Raw genomic sequence first — 16,908 nt, 5'->3', positions numbered from 1 at the left:
GAGAACACTGGGGAGTAGGGGAAAATGTGGGCTCCTGAGGCCACCATGAATCTGGAAAGCAGAATGGATGGGCCATTTCTGCCTTGTGGAATTTGGCTGTCTCTTGCAGCATTTTTTCTTTGCTTACGCTATTGGTAGTACTCCAGCTGATCAGTTTTAAAAATCAGGCTAGGTTGTTGAAACTGACAGATTTTGAAGCTGTATTTGCTACAAGATGGGAATTAGTCTGTGAATCTGTGAAAAGGCATTTGCTTAGTACTGTTGCTAGAGTAAAAGAACAGCTTCCTACCTTCTGCCCCCCCCCCCAGTAATCATGCTTGTTGTATGTGGGTTTTATGTCAACACGTTCCCATTAAGGAACAGATACATGCAGTCAAGGCACAATCAGAGAGGAAAAAGTGATAGGTGGGAGGCTACTTCTACAAGAGACTTTTAAGGACTGGCTATTTTTAAAGCCTCATTTAAATACCTTTTATGGAATAACTTGTCTATCTTCATTCTCTAGCCAGCACAGCTCTGTGTTGAGGATTGACTTATTTCAAGTGATACTAACAATGTGGTTCTATAATTAAACTTGCCAGGCATTAGGCATCTTTCCTCATGGCCCTCTGATAAGTGTCTCATCTCTGAGTTGGCCTGTTCTGGTTTTCCTGATCCACTTCAAGTCAACTGTAAGATGCCAGCATTTCCATTTGGAAATTAAAACATTCACTTTTTTTTCCCCCTTAATTCTTTTTCTGACCCCCTTTTTTCTTTTTTTAATCTTGTCAGTATTTGGTGACAAAAAGATACAAGTTTTTAAACAGCTGTAGTGGTAATTTGCAGTAGTTTTTTGTTTGTTTGTTTTGGGTTTTTTGTTGTTGTTTTGTTTGTTACTTTGTTTTTAAAGAACTCTCTTGTTTTATAACTGCACTTCCCCAGAGGTACCAATTGTTCTATTACAGCCTTCCAGCAATAATTACATGAATATTTGTGCTTTGTAGCACTCCTTTAGGCACCTGACATGGGAAGAGTTGGAAGCCTTCCTACAGTTTTTATGGGCAGTGCAATGAGTTGATGGGTCAACATGAAGACTGGATTGTCTGCTGTCACTGAATTTATACTGTCATGTGCTAACTGCCCCTGTAAAGGTACAGGGTTCCTTCAACTCTAGAGTTAGTGCAAGTAGTACAGTGCACAGTACTAAGGCAAATCAGGTCTTGGGGAATGCCTCGCCCCTATGCAGTACAACAGCAGAACTCTAGCATCAAACTGATTTTACTCTTCCTCTTAAATTTGACTTCTGGCTTAGTGAGAAAGTCCCCACACTGAAGGTAGTCTAGACAGTGAAGATGCGAGCTGTAGGCATGCCATAAGTAGAATTAGCTGGGATTACAAAGAGTCTTTCTAGTGAAACATTAAGGGCATGGGAATCTCTGATCTGTAGGGCTAGGTATGATCATGCTCTTGTTTGAAGGTTGTTCATTACCGGCAGAGGCAGATTTCTTTCCCCAGGAGAGCTTCTCATGAGGCACATCTGCTTACATGAGTGCCTGGCGCAAAGCTGGAAGTTTTCAAATCAGTTTCTCATGAAACTACTTGTTTCCTCAGTTACCTGTAATGGCAGTACCAGAGTAAGTTACATTCAAGAATGAGAAGGTTTCTAGCTGTTCTAACTTCAAAACTGCTGCTGCTGCTAAGCAAAATGCTAACCCAGTCTCCTGTTGAGGTGTTGTATTTAGTGTGTTTTCTTTAGGCTCTGTGCTCATTTTTGACAAAAGCAGCACAAGTAAGGCTTAAAAGTGTGCTTTAAAGTAAAAATGTTATCATGTGTCCATTGCTGGTTTTAGTGAATGTTAACACTTTCTGCTCTTTGCTTTTCGCAGCCTATTGACTTCGAGACCAACAGGATGTTTGTACTTACTGTAGCTGCGGAAAATCAAGTGCCTTTGGCTAAGGGGATTCAACATCCTCCTCAGTCAACAGCAACTGTGTCCATTACGGTCATTGATGTGAATGAGAGCCCGTATTTTGTTCCAAACCCTAAGCTTGTACGTCAAGAAGAAGGACTACTTGCTGGTAGCATGTTGACAACTTTCACTGCTCAGGACCCAGATCGTTACATGCAGCAAACCTCTCTAAGGTCTATACGAACCCTTTGCAGTTATTTAATAATTGAAATGTAATATCTGTGTTACAGAATGGATGGGGAGCAAAAAGACTGCATATGAAATGACTGCATTTACCACAGCACATAGCTATATAAATACTTCCTGTAGGTTTTGTGCAGCTTTCTCTAAAAGGATTTGTTGCTGTAGAGAAGGTGATCCAGCCCATATTCATATATCTGTAAACTGTGTGATATCCTAATGCAAAGTCCCACTTCATCAAGGTAGAATAAAGTATATGCAGTGTCCCGACAAATTAAGTCAGAGCGGACACGTGAACTAAGATCATTTGCAGTTTTAATTAAACAATAATTTTGACATGGCAGCAAAACCACATCATATTGTTGACCAAATCTAAAGGGTTTTCTCGTTTATTCTCCAGGAATGCCAAGTGCTGCTGTTGTCTATCTGTGTACTCTTGAACTGATAGCTATGATCATAATTTGCCCAGTGACTAAGCCTATGCTAAATGAGAAAAGAGACTAAACCACAGAAATTTCAAAGCATGCATTCTCATACCTTGTTTAAAACATGGTCATTGACTGCAAAGCTAAGGCACAGTGACTAGCCTTGTGCCAGAACTCAGGTTCTGAGCTTATCCAGTAGCTTTTTTAGCTCATGTAGAAGAAACTCCAGAACGTCATTTTCGTCTTTCCTTCCAAAATCAAGATTGTTACAATTTTATTTTCATTTAATTTCGTTTAGCTGATATTTTACTCGTTTCTGGATGTAACCGTCATAGACATGATTGTATGAGGACTTAGATATATGCATTTTTAATGACCTAAGGTATCTTGCACTTGATTAATGTCAAAGAACATTTCTCAGATGGAAGGATGGTTTTGAAAAACACTCCTCTTTCAAATTAAGATGAGAAGTACGCAGTAAAACAGGGCCTCTAAAAATTAACATTGGAAGCACTAGAATAATGCAAGTTAGTGCTACTCCAACACTCTGTCCGTTACCTCTCTCCTGCTCTCAGCACTCTGATAAGATAAAAGTTAGTATGAAAAGTTCTGTCGGTATAGAACAAGCAAGAGGGAGTCTTAATGAATATTTTGAGTCTGAATGTTACATAGTTTATGGTAATCATGTAATTTACATGGCAGGGCACTTCAAGAATCTAAATGTAGGGCTGTTTCTAATGCTTATTTTCAAGAATTTTAGTGACAAGGCTTAATAAATGGAAAGTAGTGAAATACTGTCTTCAAATAAAAAAAACCCAAACTGTTCAGAATACAAATTAAGATACTAATGTTGTCTTTGCCAGTATTTACGTTGACAGAAAGATAACACAACTTGTGGTCAAATACACAGGTACTCGAAACTTTCAGATCCTGCAAACTGGCTGAAAATTGACCCTATTAATGGACAAATAACTACTATGGCTGTTCTGGACAGAGAGTCAATATATGTGCAAAATAATATGTATAATGCAACATTCCTTGCTTCTGATAATGGTATGTATCCCCATGGTATTTTTTTTTTTTCAAAAAGCTTTCTTCTGCATGGTTAAATTGCATTCAGTTTTACCAGGGCAGAAAGTAAGATAACTTAGAACACATCCAGTTGGAAGTCTGTATTAGTATCAGACTTTGTGTATTTCCCAGCTGCTTGGGAAGTGGGCTGACAGGTAATTCTGTGAGCTTGGAGAAGGGCACTGGCTTAATTATGGTAGTTCAGTTTATTGAAAACTGAAAAAAAAAAGAAACCCTGCGCAGGAGATTCGCAGGCATAAGTGGCCTTTATGGGGAGTAACGTGTTGGGGAGAGCTGTTGTATTTTTCCACATTCAGGCTACAGCAGTGCAGAGGGAAAAGTGGCTTGTCATTGTGAGTTCATTAAGGACAATTAACAATCTCTGCTCGAAAATGAGTCCTGTGATTTCAGCTGGAGTGCTGTGCTGTTCATAGCCGATACCAGAAAGATGGACAGGTGCACTTAGGCATTCTGGCATCAGGGAGGAATACTGAAACACTGGGGCTGTTTATCTTTTGGAGAAGACAAATGGTAGAATTTCACAAACTGGATCTGTATAACAAAGCTAGATTAACTGTTTCTATCTTTTTGGTTCTGTTCTGGAGAAAATAAACGGAACTGAGTATTTTGGGAGCCGTGGGGAGTGGAATAAGAACCATTGCTAATTATACTAAGAAATTCAATGCCACATGTTTCACGTAAATGTGCAACTTTAGCAAGGTTTACGGAACATCACATATTCAATGTGGATAGCAAGTAGCATGCTGGAAGTCAGTATTAGAAAGAATTTAAATAGCACATTTGTGGTAAAGGGTGGTTGTTAGTCCTCGAAGTTACAAAATAAATTCTCCAGAGGATAAATTATCCCAGTTTTTATCCCACCTTTTCTTTGAAGCATTCAATATAGACCATCTCTGGAGATGAACTGGCTGTCTGGTCAGTAAAAGGCTTGAGGCCCTGATCTGTGGATCTGTAGTCATTTGCTGAATTTTGCTGAGAACAATTTCTCTGAGAACAGGCTATGTAAGAATTGTGTGTTGGCAGGAGCAGTGACAGTATTAGATTGGTTGGTAAAGCCAGAATCCCAAAACTGAGGTGAACCAATGTACATGGCAGTTGGAAGGTGTTGGTATAGCTTTGCTTAAGTAACTTTGCAATTAGAAACAGACTTGATATTGTTTTCTTTTCTTTAAGGAATTCCGCCAATGAGCGGAACTGGCACACTTCAGATATACCTGCTGGACATCAATGATAATGCCCCCCAAGTGAATCCGAAAGAAGCCACAACTTGTGAAACTGTACAGCCTAATGCTATTAACATCACTGCTGTGGACCCTGACATAGATCCAAATGCAGGCCCATTTGCCTTTGAGCTGCCTGACACACCTGCTAGCATTAAGAGGAATTGGACCATTGTTCGAATTAGTGGTAATTAACATTATTGAAGTCTTAATAATTTTAAAGAAATCACTGAATATCGTAGAATGGTTTGGGTTGGAAGGGACACCTTCCACCAGACCAGGTTGTTCAAAGCCCCATCCAGCCTGGCCTTGAACAGGTTGGATATGCTTGAATGTTTGTATATCCTTGAATATGCTTTTCTGTATTTTACTTAGGTATCATTTTGCAATGTACATGAATTCAGTTAATACAAATAGGAAAGCACCTTTGTGTAAGTTCCCCAAATGATAGGAAGCTTTAAGAAAGAAAAAATGTTCACAGTAATAAAGAAGTCTGTTATACTGGGTGTCATGTAGTGTGCTGAACCATAAGTTAATTCAGAGCTCAAGATGAGACATTTTTGCCAGTATTGTTTTAAACCTACATGAGCAGTACATTACTTTTTAACAAGTGCTTCATTTTCACACACAGGTGATCACGCCCAGCTCTCTTTAAGGATCAGGTTCCTGGAGGCTGGTATCTATGATGTGCCCATAGTAATTACAGATTCTGGAAATCCACATGCTTCTAGCACTTCCGTGCTGAAAGTGAAAGTTTGCCAATGTGACATAAATGGAGACTGCACTGATGTTGACCGGATTGTTGGTGCAGGGCTGGGCACTGGTGCCATCATTGCAATTCTGCTTTGTATCATCATCTTGCTCAGTGAGTATATAGATTTCTTAATTCTCTTTTAATCTTGCTTTGCAAGTATTATCTTATGTTGTAGTCCCATATGCCTTGATAAAACCAGGCGAGTGATTAAAGACTCAAGTCCAAAGATTGTTGTTGCTTCGTTCAGTGTCTTCGACAAGTGTGAAAACTCTCCTGATCATAAAGTATGAGGAGTCTGTGAGATCATAACTAGCACTTGCCTGGAAGTCAGGCCCCACAGTGGGTTTGTGAAAGAGATTTTTATGTGCCCATGAGCGCTTTTTCTATTACGTCAGTGAGTGACCAAGTTGAAGGTGTGATTAATCTTGAGACATCTAGTGTCTTTTGTGCTGTTGATACTATGTGATTTGATGCCACCCACAGTGGGTAATAATGCCTTTAAGGAGTGCTCTGGTGTTACTACTGTTGTGCCTTAGATTAATGTAAGTAGGCTTTTTGATTTTTGGAAAGTAATAAATCAGAGCCCTTCATATAAGGCCCGACAAGCAGGCAGCCATGCAGGAAGACTGAAGTGTATGTTTAAGTACTACATAAAGTTGTGCTAATATTTTATTTTTGTGTCAAGTCTGTTCAATAAGGGAGATGACTAAACATCATGACTAAGTGTCTGCCCAGTGCAGTAAATTAGATGCTAGCTCTCCTACACGTTGTGGTTAACTGATTTCCAATAGTGGTGGCACAAAAGGAAAGGATTAATCTGTTCAAAGTGTATTGTGCACCAGTCCAGAACATACAAAATGAGGGAAAGGAGTAATTTGAAAACATAAAATAAAAAAGTATTTGAGCCTGGCTAAGCCCGTGGCTGTACACAGGCACAGTACAATTATTTTCTTGATATAAGATACTCTTAAAATGTTCAGTATTGAATTAACAAAGCTTTCTTCAAACTGTCAAATCCTTCAAGGCATTCTTCATATATTGACATTGCAGATGCATTGTATTTTCTTTCCATGAAGATGTTTATAACTGGAAACATGCTTACTGTATTAGGAATTACTTTACATTTATTCTGTTTTGTTTCTCCTACAGTTTTAACAGCTTTAGTTTGTAAGCAAACGGTATAACTTGAAATTCCTCAGGTTAAAGATTAAAAATATATAGCTCTAAATGCCACTGCATTTTCCTCAGCCTTAATTCCTCTTCCTTCTAAACATAAATCTAAACTTAGGCAACAGTACAGTCTGTTCTCTGCTGAGCTTTATGCCAAAATAGCCTAACCTTGGTGATGTTCAAACATCAGAATTACTTAAACTATATAATTGCTATATATTCTTGGGACATAGCAGAAATAAATATAAATAATATAATCTGCTAGCATTCTTGCCACTACTGGTAAGATTCCCTTCTTAATTCAGTGTTTTATGAAGCTTGTTTTTTCTTATTTCTTTTCATGACAAGTTTATTCTGCAGATGTGGAATGGATATGTGATTTACAGTCTTGAATATGTGTTTGATTTCCAAATCCAATTGCCTATAGTAGCCTGGATTTAAATATTTCTTGTTTAAGATGCCTTCTGTGAAGCTGTTTATTAAAAAAAACCAAACCAACTATACAAAAAAACAAACACCAAATTTGTACCATTTTCTATGGCTGTGCTTCAGAATGAAAATGTGTTGGTTTTTATGTCTTCCTTTTTGCAACATAGTTTTAGTTTTAATGTTCGTGGTATGGATGAAACGCCGGGATAAAGAGCGTCAGGCAAAGCAGCTCTTGATTGATCCAGAAGATGATGTGAGGGACAACATTCTGAAATATGATGAAGAAGGTGGTGGTGAAGAAGATCAGGTGAGGAATGATCGGTGGTTTTTATGCATAGATTTGCATTTCACTCTCCACTTTATTTTGGGTTTGGGTTTTGTTTTTTTTTTCAGTTCCAGAAATACCAATTTCTTGCCTTTTGGAATAGATGCAAAATCAGTATCTTGTCCACTTAAAGTCACAACATTCTGACCATGCTTCAGCTAAGGCTGTTGCATTTAAATGAAAATTGGCATCCACTCTTGTCGCAGTCTGTGCATCTTCTTCACTCCTTGTGTGGGATTCTATTGTACAGAATCACCAGTGCAGAGAGCCTAATACAGTCTATTCTGAATATCACCCTTTTTTGGAGAGGGGTGAATGCCTTTCTAGATATACAGTAATGTTGGCTATTGACAGATTGCCACTACTGGGACTTCAGCTTGGAAGGTATTTGTGTTTCAAGTAGCTGTCAGGGCACATCTGTATTTAGTCAAATACCTTTCCAGTCAGGTGCCATATGTATTTACTCTCATGTCACCTCTGATTGAACCACTGCTGATATGTCAGAGGACTCAGAGTGATGTTTATATGCTAAGAATAGCTTCTTTTTCCATATATTTCTCCAAGTTAGTGAATTTCCAAGCAGTGCGATTTCCTTGCTTCAGAGGAGGTTTTTTAAAGTGCTTTATGAATATGACAAACAGATTTATGCACATTATTAGTGGTAGAAGTAAGTATAATAATTGCAAAGGGGACAGTGCATATAATACAGGCTCAGAAATGTTCCAGTAAGAAGCCTTGCAAAACTAAGCGTAATTCTTCCATACATCCCCAGTCACAGTCATCTGGCACTTGAGTTATCTAAAAAGTGTCTCCCTTCAGTGGTACAGGCATTTATAGCTTCCTTCTGCTCGTTTGTTTGTTTGTCTGAAATTTGTGTTCCCCTTAGTAATTTCCATGCTTCCTGCATTTCCCCAAGTACTGTTCCTACTTCCTGGCTTTTCTTTTTAGGCAATTTGCAAAGGAAACTTCAGTTCATGCAGTTTTGGAAAATTGCTTATGTTATTAAATAAATTGAAGACAACCCTTTGAGTCTCTCTGTATATTCCAGTTGTTTATACACAGACAGTTTGAGTACAAGAATTACATCCTGTCTGTGCATCTGTTACTGCACAGAAGTTACAAGCTTTAAGAACATGAAGAAATTTCAGTCTTGTGAGACCAAATTTTCCAGTTCACATATCATAGACTGGTTTGGCTTGAAAGTAATCTTAAAGCTCATCCGGTTCCCCCCCCCCCCCCCCCCGACACGTACAGGAATACCTTTCACCAGACGAGGTTGCTCAAAGCCCTGTCCAGCCTGGCCTTGAACACTGTCAGGGATGTGGCATCCACAATTCACCTTGTCCTATCACTACCTGTTGTAAAAAGTCCCTCTGCAGATGACTTGTAGGCCCCCTTTAGGTATTGGAAGACTGTCCCCAGCTTTTGTTCATCCGCAGTCTCTGGGGGATCTGTTTAGCAATTTTCATGTGGCTTTGATTTTTAATTGCTGTCCATGCAACCCTCAGAACAGTCAGTAAGGTTCTCAGAGTATATACTGTTCATTGGGAAGTCACAGGAAATGCTAGAGTAGTTTTGGGACAGGTTGTGCTGCAGATTGAAAACTTTCAGCATGGTTGTAACAGTGTACAGGGAGAGTAAAATACTGAATAGTTTAGAAATGGTACTGAAGTCTCTCTTGTCTATCTTGTACTGTGCTCCTCCTCTCATACTGAGGTATAGACAGAGGTTGTCTTTGTGAGAGGTATAGTCAGGGTAGTGTGGTAGGAGGCAACATGGTGTCAGTGCTGTAGGGATTAGCAGGATGTAAACCATCTACAAATGCAGCCTTTCACTGCAGTGAATGAGCATAGTACATTCAATGAAAGGAAAAACTGACAGTGGGTGGAGTAGCAGTAAAGTGAAGTGGTAAGAAATGTGAAATTAGGATCATTTCCTCTCACTGTGAGTAAAGGAAGCACCTAGACACAGAGGTGTCTCAGTGAATGAAAACTGAATGATTTTTAACCACAAAACCCCTGCTTGCTTTCTTAAGACAAATTTTAAAGCCACAGTTAAAAATTAATTTTCTTAGCTGCCAGCCCTGTAGTTTGGGTACACTGGTCCCTTTCCTGATCCAGCAGTAGACCGTCGTGCCTGAGAGTCTAAAAGGTCTTTTATGTACTCCAAACATAACGAGCAATACAGGAAAAGAAAGTAAAAGCTGATATGAAGCATATAGCAAGCTTTTATATGTATATTTCTATTGCAAGACTTTTAGACCACTATGTAGACAAAAAGGGAAGAGGCCCTCCCACGGCTCTGGAGTTAGGAATTTATTCCTGTACAGAGTGGCTGAATAGAGAACATAAACTTGTCATGTAGGCACTTAATTTTGTATCTATGATGCATGATGGAAATAAGTTCTGTCTTGCTTTTCAGGGGGATTATTATACTTAATTTTAGTTTGATGTTTTGTAAAATCTATTTTCTGTTTGGGCTTAACTAGATAATAGTTCCAGGTTAATTTGTTCTCAATTTCCTCCTTGCCCCCTTCACCTCATGTGCCCAGGCGAAAGAGGGAGGATTATATTTGCTTGAGTTTTATTCAGTTTTGCACATATTTTATGTGAGATTTAAGAACTTGGAATGCTAAGCTTCTGAAATGTCCCAACGAGTTCCCTGCCGAGTAGTAATCTCATTTTTGCAAACCATGGCTTAGCAAAATACTATACAAGCAAAGCTATGTGCAAATCATTGTGGGCAAAAGGCACTGGCCATAAGGATCTTTGCATTTTGTCAAAGTAAGCATTAAAGTGTCAAAGTTACTGTCCTAAAAATGCATGAGACTGCCAGCAAAAATCCATTTTCAGAATGGGGCCTCATATGGTAAAACTGCCACTGTTCTATTAAAATCAAGAAAAAATATTTCATGTCAACCTTGCATCCACAAGTCATCAACAGATGACAGAGGAAAATGTACTACATCAGTATTAACTTTTTATGGTGCACTCTTTCCAAAGCATCAGGATTGATTGAACTAGCAGCTTCAGTAGAAGGCAGGGCACAGGGTGACTCAGAAACACGGGACCATCCAACCCAGGGTACATCTCATGCAGCAAAACAGAAGGGAATGCTCAAAGTGTCATGTGAATCTCAGTGAAAACAGTATTACAAACTCCTCAGATATTTTTATCATCTGTACCTTTTTAAATTACTTACTTCTATTTATAGCAAGCAAATTACTTAGGCTTTTTTGAAATCACCTGCTTTTCTGGGTGAATACTTGAAGATTTGCCTGCTATTGCCTAATTTTTCTTGTTTATCCAAGATGTTTAGGTGACCTGAAGATACAGCTGGTAAGGCTTGAAGATAAGTGAAGTTAGGACTCTGCATCCTGAACCAAACTACTTTTAGATTAGTGGGTTTGCTGTTGAGGTAATTTTATTTAAGAGGGTTCATTTGTTCCTTTGAAAGTTATGCAGTTTTGTTTCTTACAATTCCTTGAGTACAATTTCTTTCATTTGTTCAATTTCTTACAATTTCTTGAGTACAATTTCTTTCATTTGTTCATTTGAAAGTTACGCAGTTTTGTTTCTTAGCTGTCATTGCAGACCCAGAAACTCCTAAAGTACCCTTGGCACATTCCTTTCAAACTCTTTGTATGTGCCATCAGGGTAATGTCTCCCGCAGCACATTTTATGAGTTCCAAATTCCAGCTAGTTCTTCCTAGTCATAGCAACTGTCAACAAAAAGGTAGAATTCCTGCTTGATTTTGTTTGTTGTTTTGTTGTTTGGTTGGGTTTTTTTCTCTCCTGTGCTAACATTTTGAAGGAATTATGCTGTAAAGTCTGTCACAAAAGAGCAGTTTTTTTCCGTAGTGAAGGTCTTCTATTCCAGTTGAGGCCATCTTGGCCTGCTTTGTTCACTCTGACAGACTGAATGCTTGTAAAGAAAATTGAGGTTCTTGAATGATTCATAGTCTTCCTCTAGCCTGGCATGATGTACACAGGGTGGTGTGATCTTCACAGCAGTTGAGAAAAATGCTTTTAATTCCCTAAACCAGAAAAGCTCTTGAGCCATAGGTCATAACTGAAGTCAGCCTGCTCCCCACTGAACAGCATTGTCGATACTGAAAATGTTCTGGTCTTTTATCACCTAGTTTCTTGCGGGCTGAAAACCTGTACAGCACTCCTGTTATTCCAGGCAGAAACATTTTTTCCTGATATTGGGAAAGATCAATGTAGTAGCAGAAGCTGGGGACAACAGGGTATGGAGAGGAAGCAGAGGTATTCCAGATATTGTTGGGACATGAGAGGCTTTGAGTCAGCATTGTTCCACCAAAGTCAGTGGTTGGACCAGTTTGGTTGCTGGTTTGAGGAGGGAGGGGAAGTGTTGTCGGGTTTTTTAGTTTACTTTAGAGGTTGGTTGTTCAGTTTGTTGGTTGGTTTTTCTGTTTGTTTCAGTTTTCTGTTTGTTTTTCAGTTTGGCATCTGAATCTTTAACTTAGCAGTTGGGGTGGGGGGACACTACAGTTTGCTATATCCTGAAATCGAAGTGCCTAGTTATTGCTGGTAGTGACCCTCTTGATTATTACTTGACCATGATCTAGAGGTTGCAGTTTTTTTCAGAAATGCAAGGTGTGAGGTACAAATGACGAATATTCTCTCCCAACACGATGTGCTCTCAACTTGTAATACTGTTGTCAGTCTGAATTCCAAAACCTCATGTCAGCTGAGTGTTAAAGCAATTAGCACTTGTCTGCAGCATAGTTCACGCACATAGCAGATCACAACCCATAAGCATCAGTAATTTGTTTTCATTGCATGTCTCAGGCCGTTTGTGTGATTTACATTGAAGCAGTGGGTGCTTGACTGGGATACGTGCAGCATATGTCAGCCTGGTAACTGTGATATATCTTTTTCTATGTTATTGCCTCTGTATACATCTCATTGCACAAGATGATCCTCTCATCTCCTTTGAGCCCATTTCTATAGTGTTTTCTGAATTCTGGTAGTACTTGTTCACACAGGTGGTCCTGTTGAAGCAAGTTCTCTGAGCAAGTGGGTGGTATGCTTTGAAAGTATTGCAGATTAGCTGTTTTGAGCCTGTATTTTAATCTAGCTCTCAGATCTCTTCAGCACAAGAGTTTCCAACACAATGATTTTGCTATCGTTCACAGTAATTTTCATCCATAAAGATTCTAAGTGTTCCTTTCTAGAACACCTTTTCTTATGAGTCTTTTCAGACATTAGTCAATAGCTTGGTGTTTTTTTCATATTTTATTATATGTTTATATAGAAAAATAGTAGCATTTATTTAAAAGGTGATAATAGCATTAAGAACATAATACGTTATTTTTATGTGTGCAGGATCTAAATTCCTCCTTTATAGAAAGGGTAGCATTTGTGTGTCGTTGACAAAAATGAACTCGGTAATCTTTTGGCATTTTAGGGTTTTGGTCTGGGTTTTTCGTGTGTGTGTTTTGGTTTGGTTTTGTGTCTTTTTTTTGGGGGGGGGGGGGGGAGTCAAGGCAGGTTCCTTATAGTCATAACTTCCTGTACGCCTGCATCTTAAGATAACAGTGGTCATCTGTGTTGGATCTTATTGTAACCTCTGTTTGTAAATACAACAGTTGTAATCAAATTCATTTGATTATATTTTATTTTCACCACCCTATCTAAGTGTTATTCAGATCACATTCTAACCTTTATTTTGCATTGCATTAAGATTGGAATATGTTTAGAAATTTTAATGATAATGAAATAACTGTTGCTAAGACATCCCTAGGAATATACAATATTATAATAGAATGTAGTTATTTTGGGGGTTGTGTTTGCTTACTAAGACGTTAACTTCATTTTTTGAATGAGCAACTCATGCAGTGTTCCTGTGGAGGAATTACTGTCATTCCTTAGTGAATCTTTATCTCATCATACGAAAAGTAATGTTTCTGTAATTCCATTAAAAAATTCTTTTGTCTTTTATCCTGTCTAGACTGTCCCTGTTACAGTGTTTTATGTGCAGCTAGAGTTTAACTTTCACCTTTTTTGTTATTAGAAAAAGCTAAGTTAGCTTCTTGGTTACCTTAAAAATGAATACCCCAGATGGATCTATAATAAAAACAAATGGGAAAAGCAATATGACAGAATCAGAATGTGAGAGGCAAATAAAGAACAACTGCTAGCAGAGTCATTCTGACTAGCTTCCCACCCGTAGCCTATGTCTAGTCAGTGCTCTCTGCTTTGTTTCTGGTTTTGGTATGGGTTTGTTTGGTTTGGTTTGGTTTGGGTTTTTTTGTTTGTTTTTTGGTGGGGTGGGTGGTCCATTATTTCAGCAGATGTAAGATTTAGGGCAAATTGTAGTGTTTTGCAGAACTTGGGCAATATTTTGTGTGCAAATTTCTCATAGCTTTTCAGGGTGATGTTTGGGGGTGGGATGGTAAGATATAGCAGGATTGGGTTTCATTTCCTTTTTCTTGGTTTTTAAAAGATCTTGGCAGATGGGAACATTCAACTGTGTAAAAATATTTCTTCCCTTGCTTCCCCATCCCATTCCTCTATCGGAATAGACAGTGATTCTCTTTGGAACAAAAAGGCAAATCAGAACATGTGTTTTATCCATAGGTACTTCAAGTCATAGTTTGCTTTATTCTCTTAAGCCAAATAAAAAATAGGGTTTACACTAAGGCACCATACTATAAAAGGGGTGACTGAAATGCACACTTCTGCCAATGTTGCTTTTCATGCGCTTACACCACTGCAGCTGATTTTATTCAGTGAATTATGCATACAGCTCTCGCCATCAAATTAAGTGATCTGGTGACAATTGAATTGATTATTTCTTGCATGGAATAGATCTGAGCTTTCATATTTCTTTGCAAAGGCTGCATCCTTTGAAAACGAGAAACAGGTGTAGCGTTTTTGTTATATTAGTCATATCTTCAGGCCTGTATTCATGCATAGCTGAAGATTTAGTTCAGTACAAGGTAAAATAAACAAGTCATCCCTGAAAGTGTATAACAGTCTTGTGAATGGCCAGGAAATAAACTAAGAGCTCTGAGATAACTGAGAATCTAGATACATAAATTATTAATAAATGTGTCAGGCTGCACGTGCTAGGATGTATCAATGTGAATGTTAGAGAAAACTTCTTAGTAGTGAGTGGAAAGCTCAATTTAGATGTAGTATATTCCACTATTTTCAGAGTTTTCTGCTCTGGAAAACAGTGCTGTCTGTGCGCAGCAATTCATAGTTTTAGTAAGTTGTGGTTTCATTCTGTTGTTTGCAGTTCTGCTTTATAATGCTCCAGTGTGCATTCATATAAAGCAGGTCCAGTCACTGTAAAACTTTTTATTTTAAGTTTTAGCAAAGTACTTGAGTAGATCTTCTAAAATACAAACACAAACAGAACAGCTGATTCAGGAGAAAAAAAAACACAGTTGACTTTATAAAACTAGAAGCTTTATTTTCTGGCCTATTCCCTCATTTTTATTTTGTTTTTTTTTTCAGAAATTATAGAATTTGGTAACTGTCTGTCAGAAAGCAGCATACTTTCTTAAAAAATCTTGTCAACTGCTGTACCTGACGACTGCCATATGAGGGATTATCACTCAGATACTGTTAAATTAATAGCTTCATTGCACAAGAGGAAGTTGTTTAAGGGAAGAGATTTTGAAGGCTGCGTTATCTTGAATCTCTGTAAATCAGTGATTACTCTTGAATAGGAAATGGCCTTTCCTTCTATTTTGGGCATTTCTTCTATTCAAGTTGAGATATTTAGACAGTGCTTCAAACTGCTGTGTAGATGTTCTTAAGGAATTGCTTCTTGGGGTTTTAGACTCTTCTGCCTACACATCTTGTAAGGTGGTTAATTTGTTTTGGCTTGGATAGCTGGTTTTGACATTTAGCACTTTCTCACTGGGATCTCGCATTTCAGGAATGTGAGATGGGAGCTAGTAATCGTGTAAGTCTGTTTAAAGCTGTCTAGAACTAGGTGAATAGCTAATAAGGTCAATATTTGTAATCAGCTTGGTGGGGAGGCAGTTGGTGGGGTTTTGTGGTTTTTTTGAGATTGTTGAATTTCATAAGATGCAACTTCTGATAAAATGTCCTTTTAGTACATCATGATTTTATTTTCTTTCTTAAAACAAAAGCAAATCAAACCCAGAATTTTTTCTGCTACAACACGCATCAGAGGTTTTTTTCAGCAAGAGCAAATAGTGGTGCCAGAGGTGCTAACCAAGGAGACAAAAGTGCTGGTGGTTAGATCCAGAGTAATATTGATAAAGCATTAAGATTGCCATGTCTTGAACCACCAGTTATCTAAAAGGTAGCTTTATTTGTTCATTGTGACATTAGATCACTTTATAAACAAGGACAAGGACCAAGGGATTGTTCAGTTTGCTTTGCTTAGATCCCTGTCATAGAATGGCAGGTGTTTGCTTCTCTGTTGACTGTAGATTTGGACAATCAGACTAGTGAAAATTTCTGGTTTCTAAAGGCCTAGTTTTGCTAGATGCAAAATGGGAAAAAAACAGTATGTTTTAGTGACCTTCCAATAGAGAAAAACTGCTAATAGGGTTTCCCTTCCATAAACAATCTAAGCTTGTCCAGAAATTTGAGGAGAAAAACTCCAAATGCTCTATTTGGATTTGCTTAAATCCAGACTGAACTAAGGGAAAGAGGTATTTGTTCTAAAATTGCTGAGGTTAGGGCTGAACATCAGACATAAGTAATTAAATGCCTCCAACAAAAATTGGCAGCTGCATGAACTAGACGCTCACAACCTAGTTTACAACCTATCACATTTCCAATGGAGGGCCTAGTCTTGCTCCTCATTAGTCCTTCAGCAGATTGTAATTATGAACAGGTTATCTGGAAAAAGACTGGAGCAAAGGCAAACGTTGTTGACTTGTCCTGAAATAATGACCCAGAACATTGCTCAAAGCTGGTGCTTCGAACTTATCCAGCATGTTTTGTTCTCTCTCTGATGTGCCACAGTCTTCCTTTTAGCTGTCACTTCTGCCTTTAGCTATCTTAAACTCTGCTTGAGACTAACTTTGAAGTCTGTTCAGGAGCTACATGAAAAGTTTTCCCATTTTTCTAGCTGTGAATGCTGCATTGAGTGAAGAGATGAAATTTTAGCAGCCCTAAACAGCTTATGCCCTGGCTCTTTAAAACATTTTTCCTTCTTTTGCTTTGCAATAATTGAGTAGAGTTGACTTTAGACAGAATGTTGAAACAGCTGGAGTCTTTGCATGATGCTGTGTTTGTACAGCACTAAGCCAGTTTGGGGAGATGGTGGATGACTTGCCATACCTGACTGATGTACAGTTAGTATTGATTTTAATGATACGAGAGATTTGAGAGTCTGTGGTTATAAG

The 16,908-nt window shown here is 38.4% G+C and overlaps 1 protein-coding gene across 2 annotated transcripts in view; it reads left to right on the top strand.

Moving 5' to 3' along the window:
* CDH2 (cadherin 2) overlaps positions 1-16,908 on the top strand; it is a 117,870-nt gene that overhangs the window by 90,201 nt on the left and 10,761 nt on the right. For both annotated transcript variants that reach the window (XM_057397677.1, XM_057397678.1), the window contains 5 exons: positions 1,866-2,122; positions 3,465-3,607; positions 4,820-5,053; positions 5,498-5,731; positions 7,387-7,526. In XM_057397677.1, coding sequence (XP_057253660.1) covers positions 1,866-2,122; positions 3,465-3,607; positions 4,820-5,053; positions 5,498-5,731; positions 7,387-7,526 — 1,008 coding nt within the window. The remainder of the gene's footprint in view (positions 1-1,865; positions 2,123-3,464; positions 3,608-4,819; positions 5,054-5,497; positions 5,732-7,386; positions 7,527-16,908) is intronic.

This window comes from Pezoporus wallicus, unplaced genomic scaffold, assembly GCF_028554395.1.
Source record: "Pezoporus wallicus isolate ANWC-B61680 ecotype Strahan unplaced genomic scaffold, APGP_CSIRO_Pwel_v1 contig_227, whole genome shotgun sequence".
In the NCBI taxonomy this organism is placed as follows: domain Eukaryota; kingdom Metazoa; phylum Chordata; class Aves; order Psittaciformes; family Psittacidae; genus Pezoporus; species Pezoporus wallicus.
The sequence above is the reverse complement of the archived record's forward strand: the minus strand, read 5'-3'. Positions and strand labels throughout refer to the sequence as shown.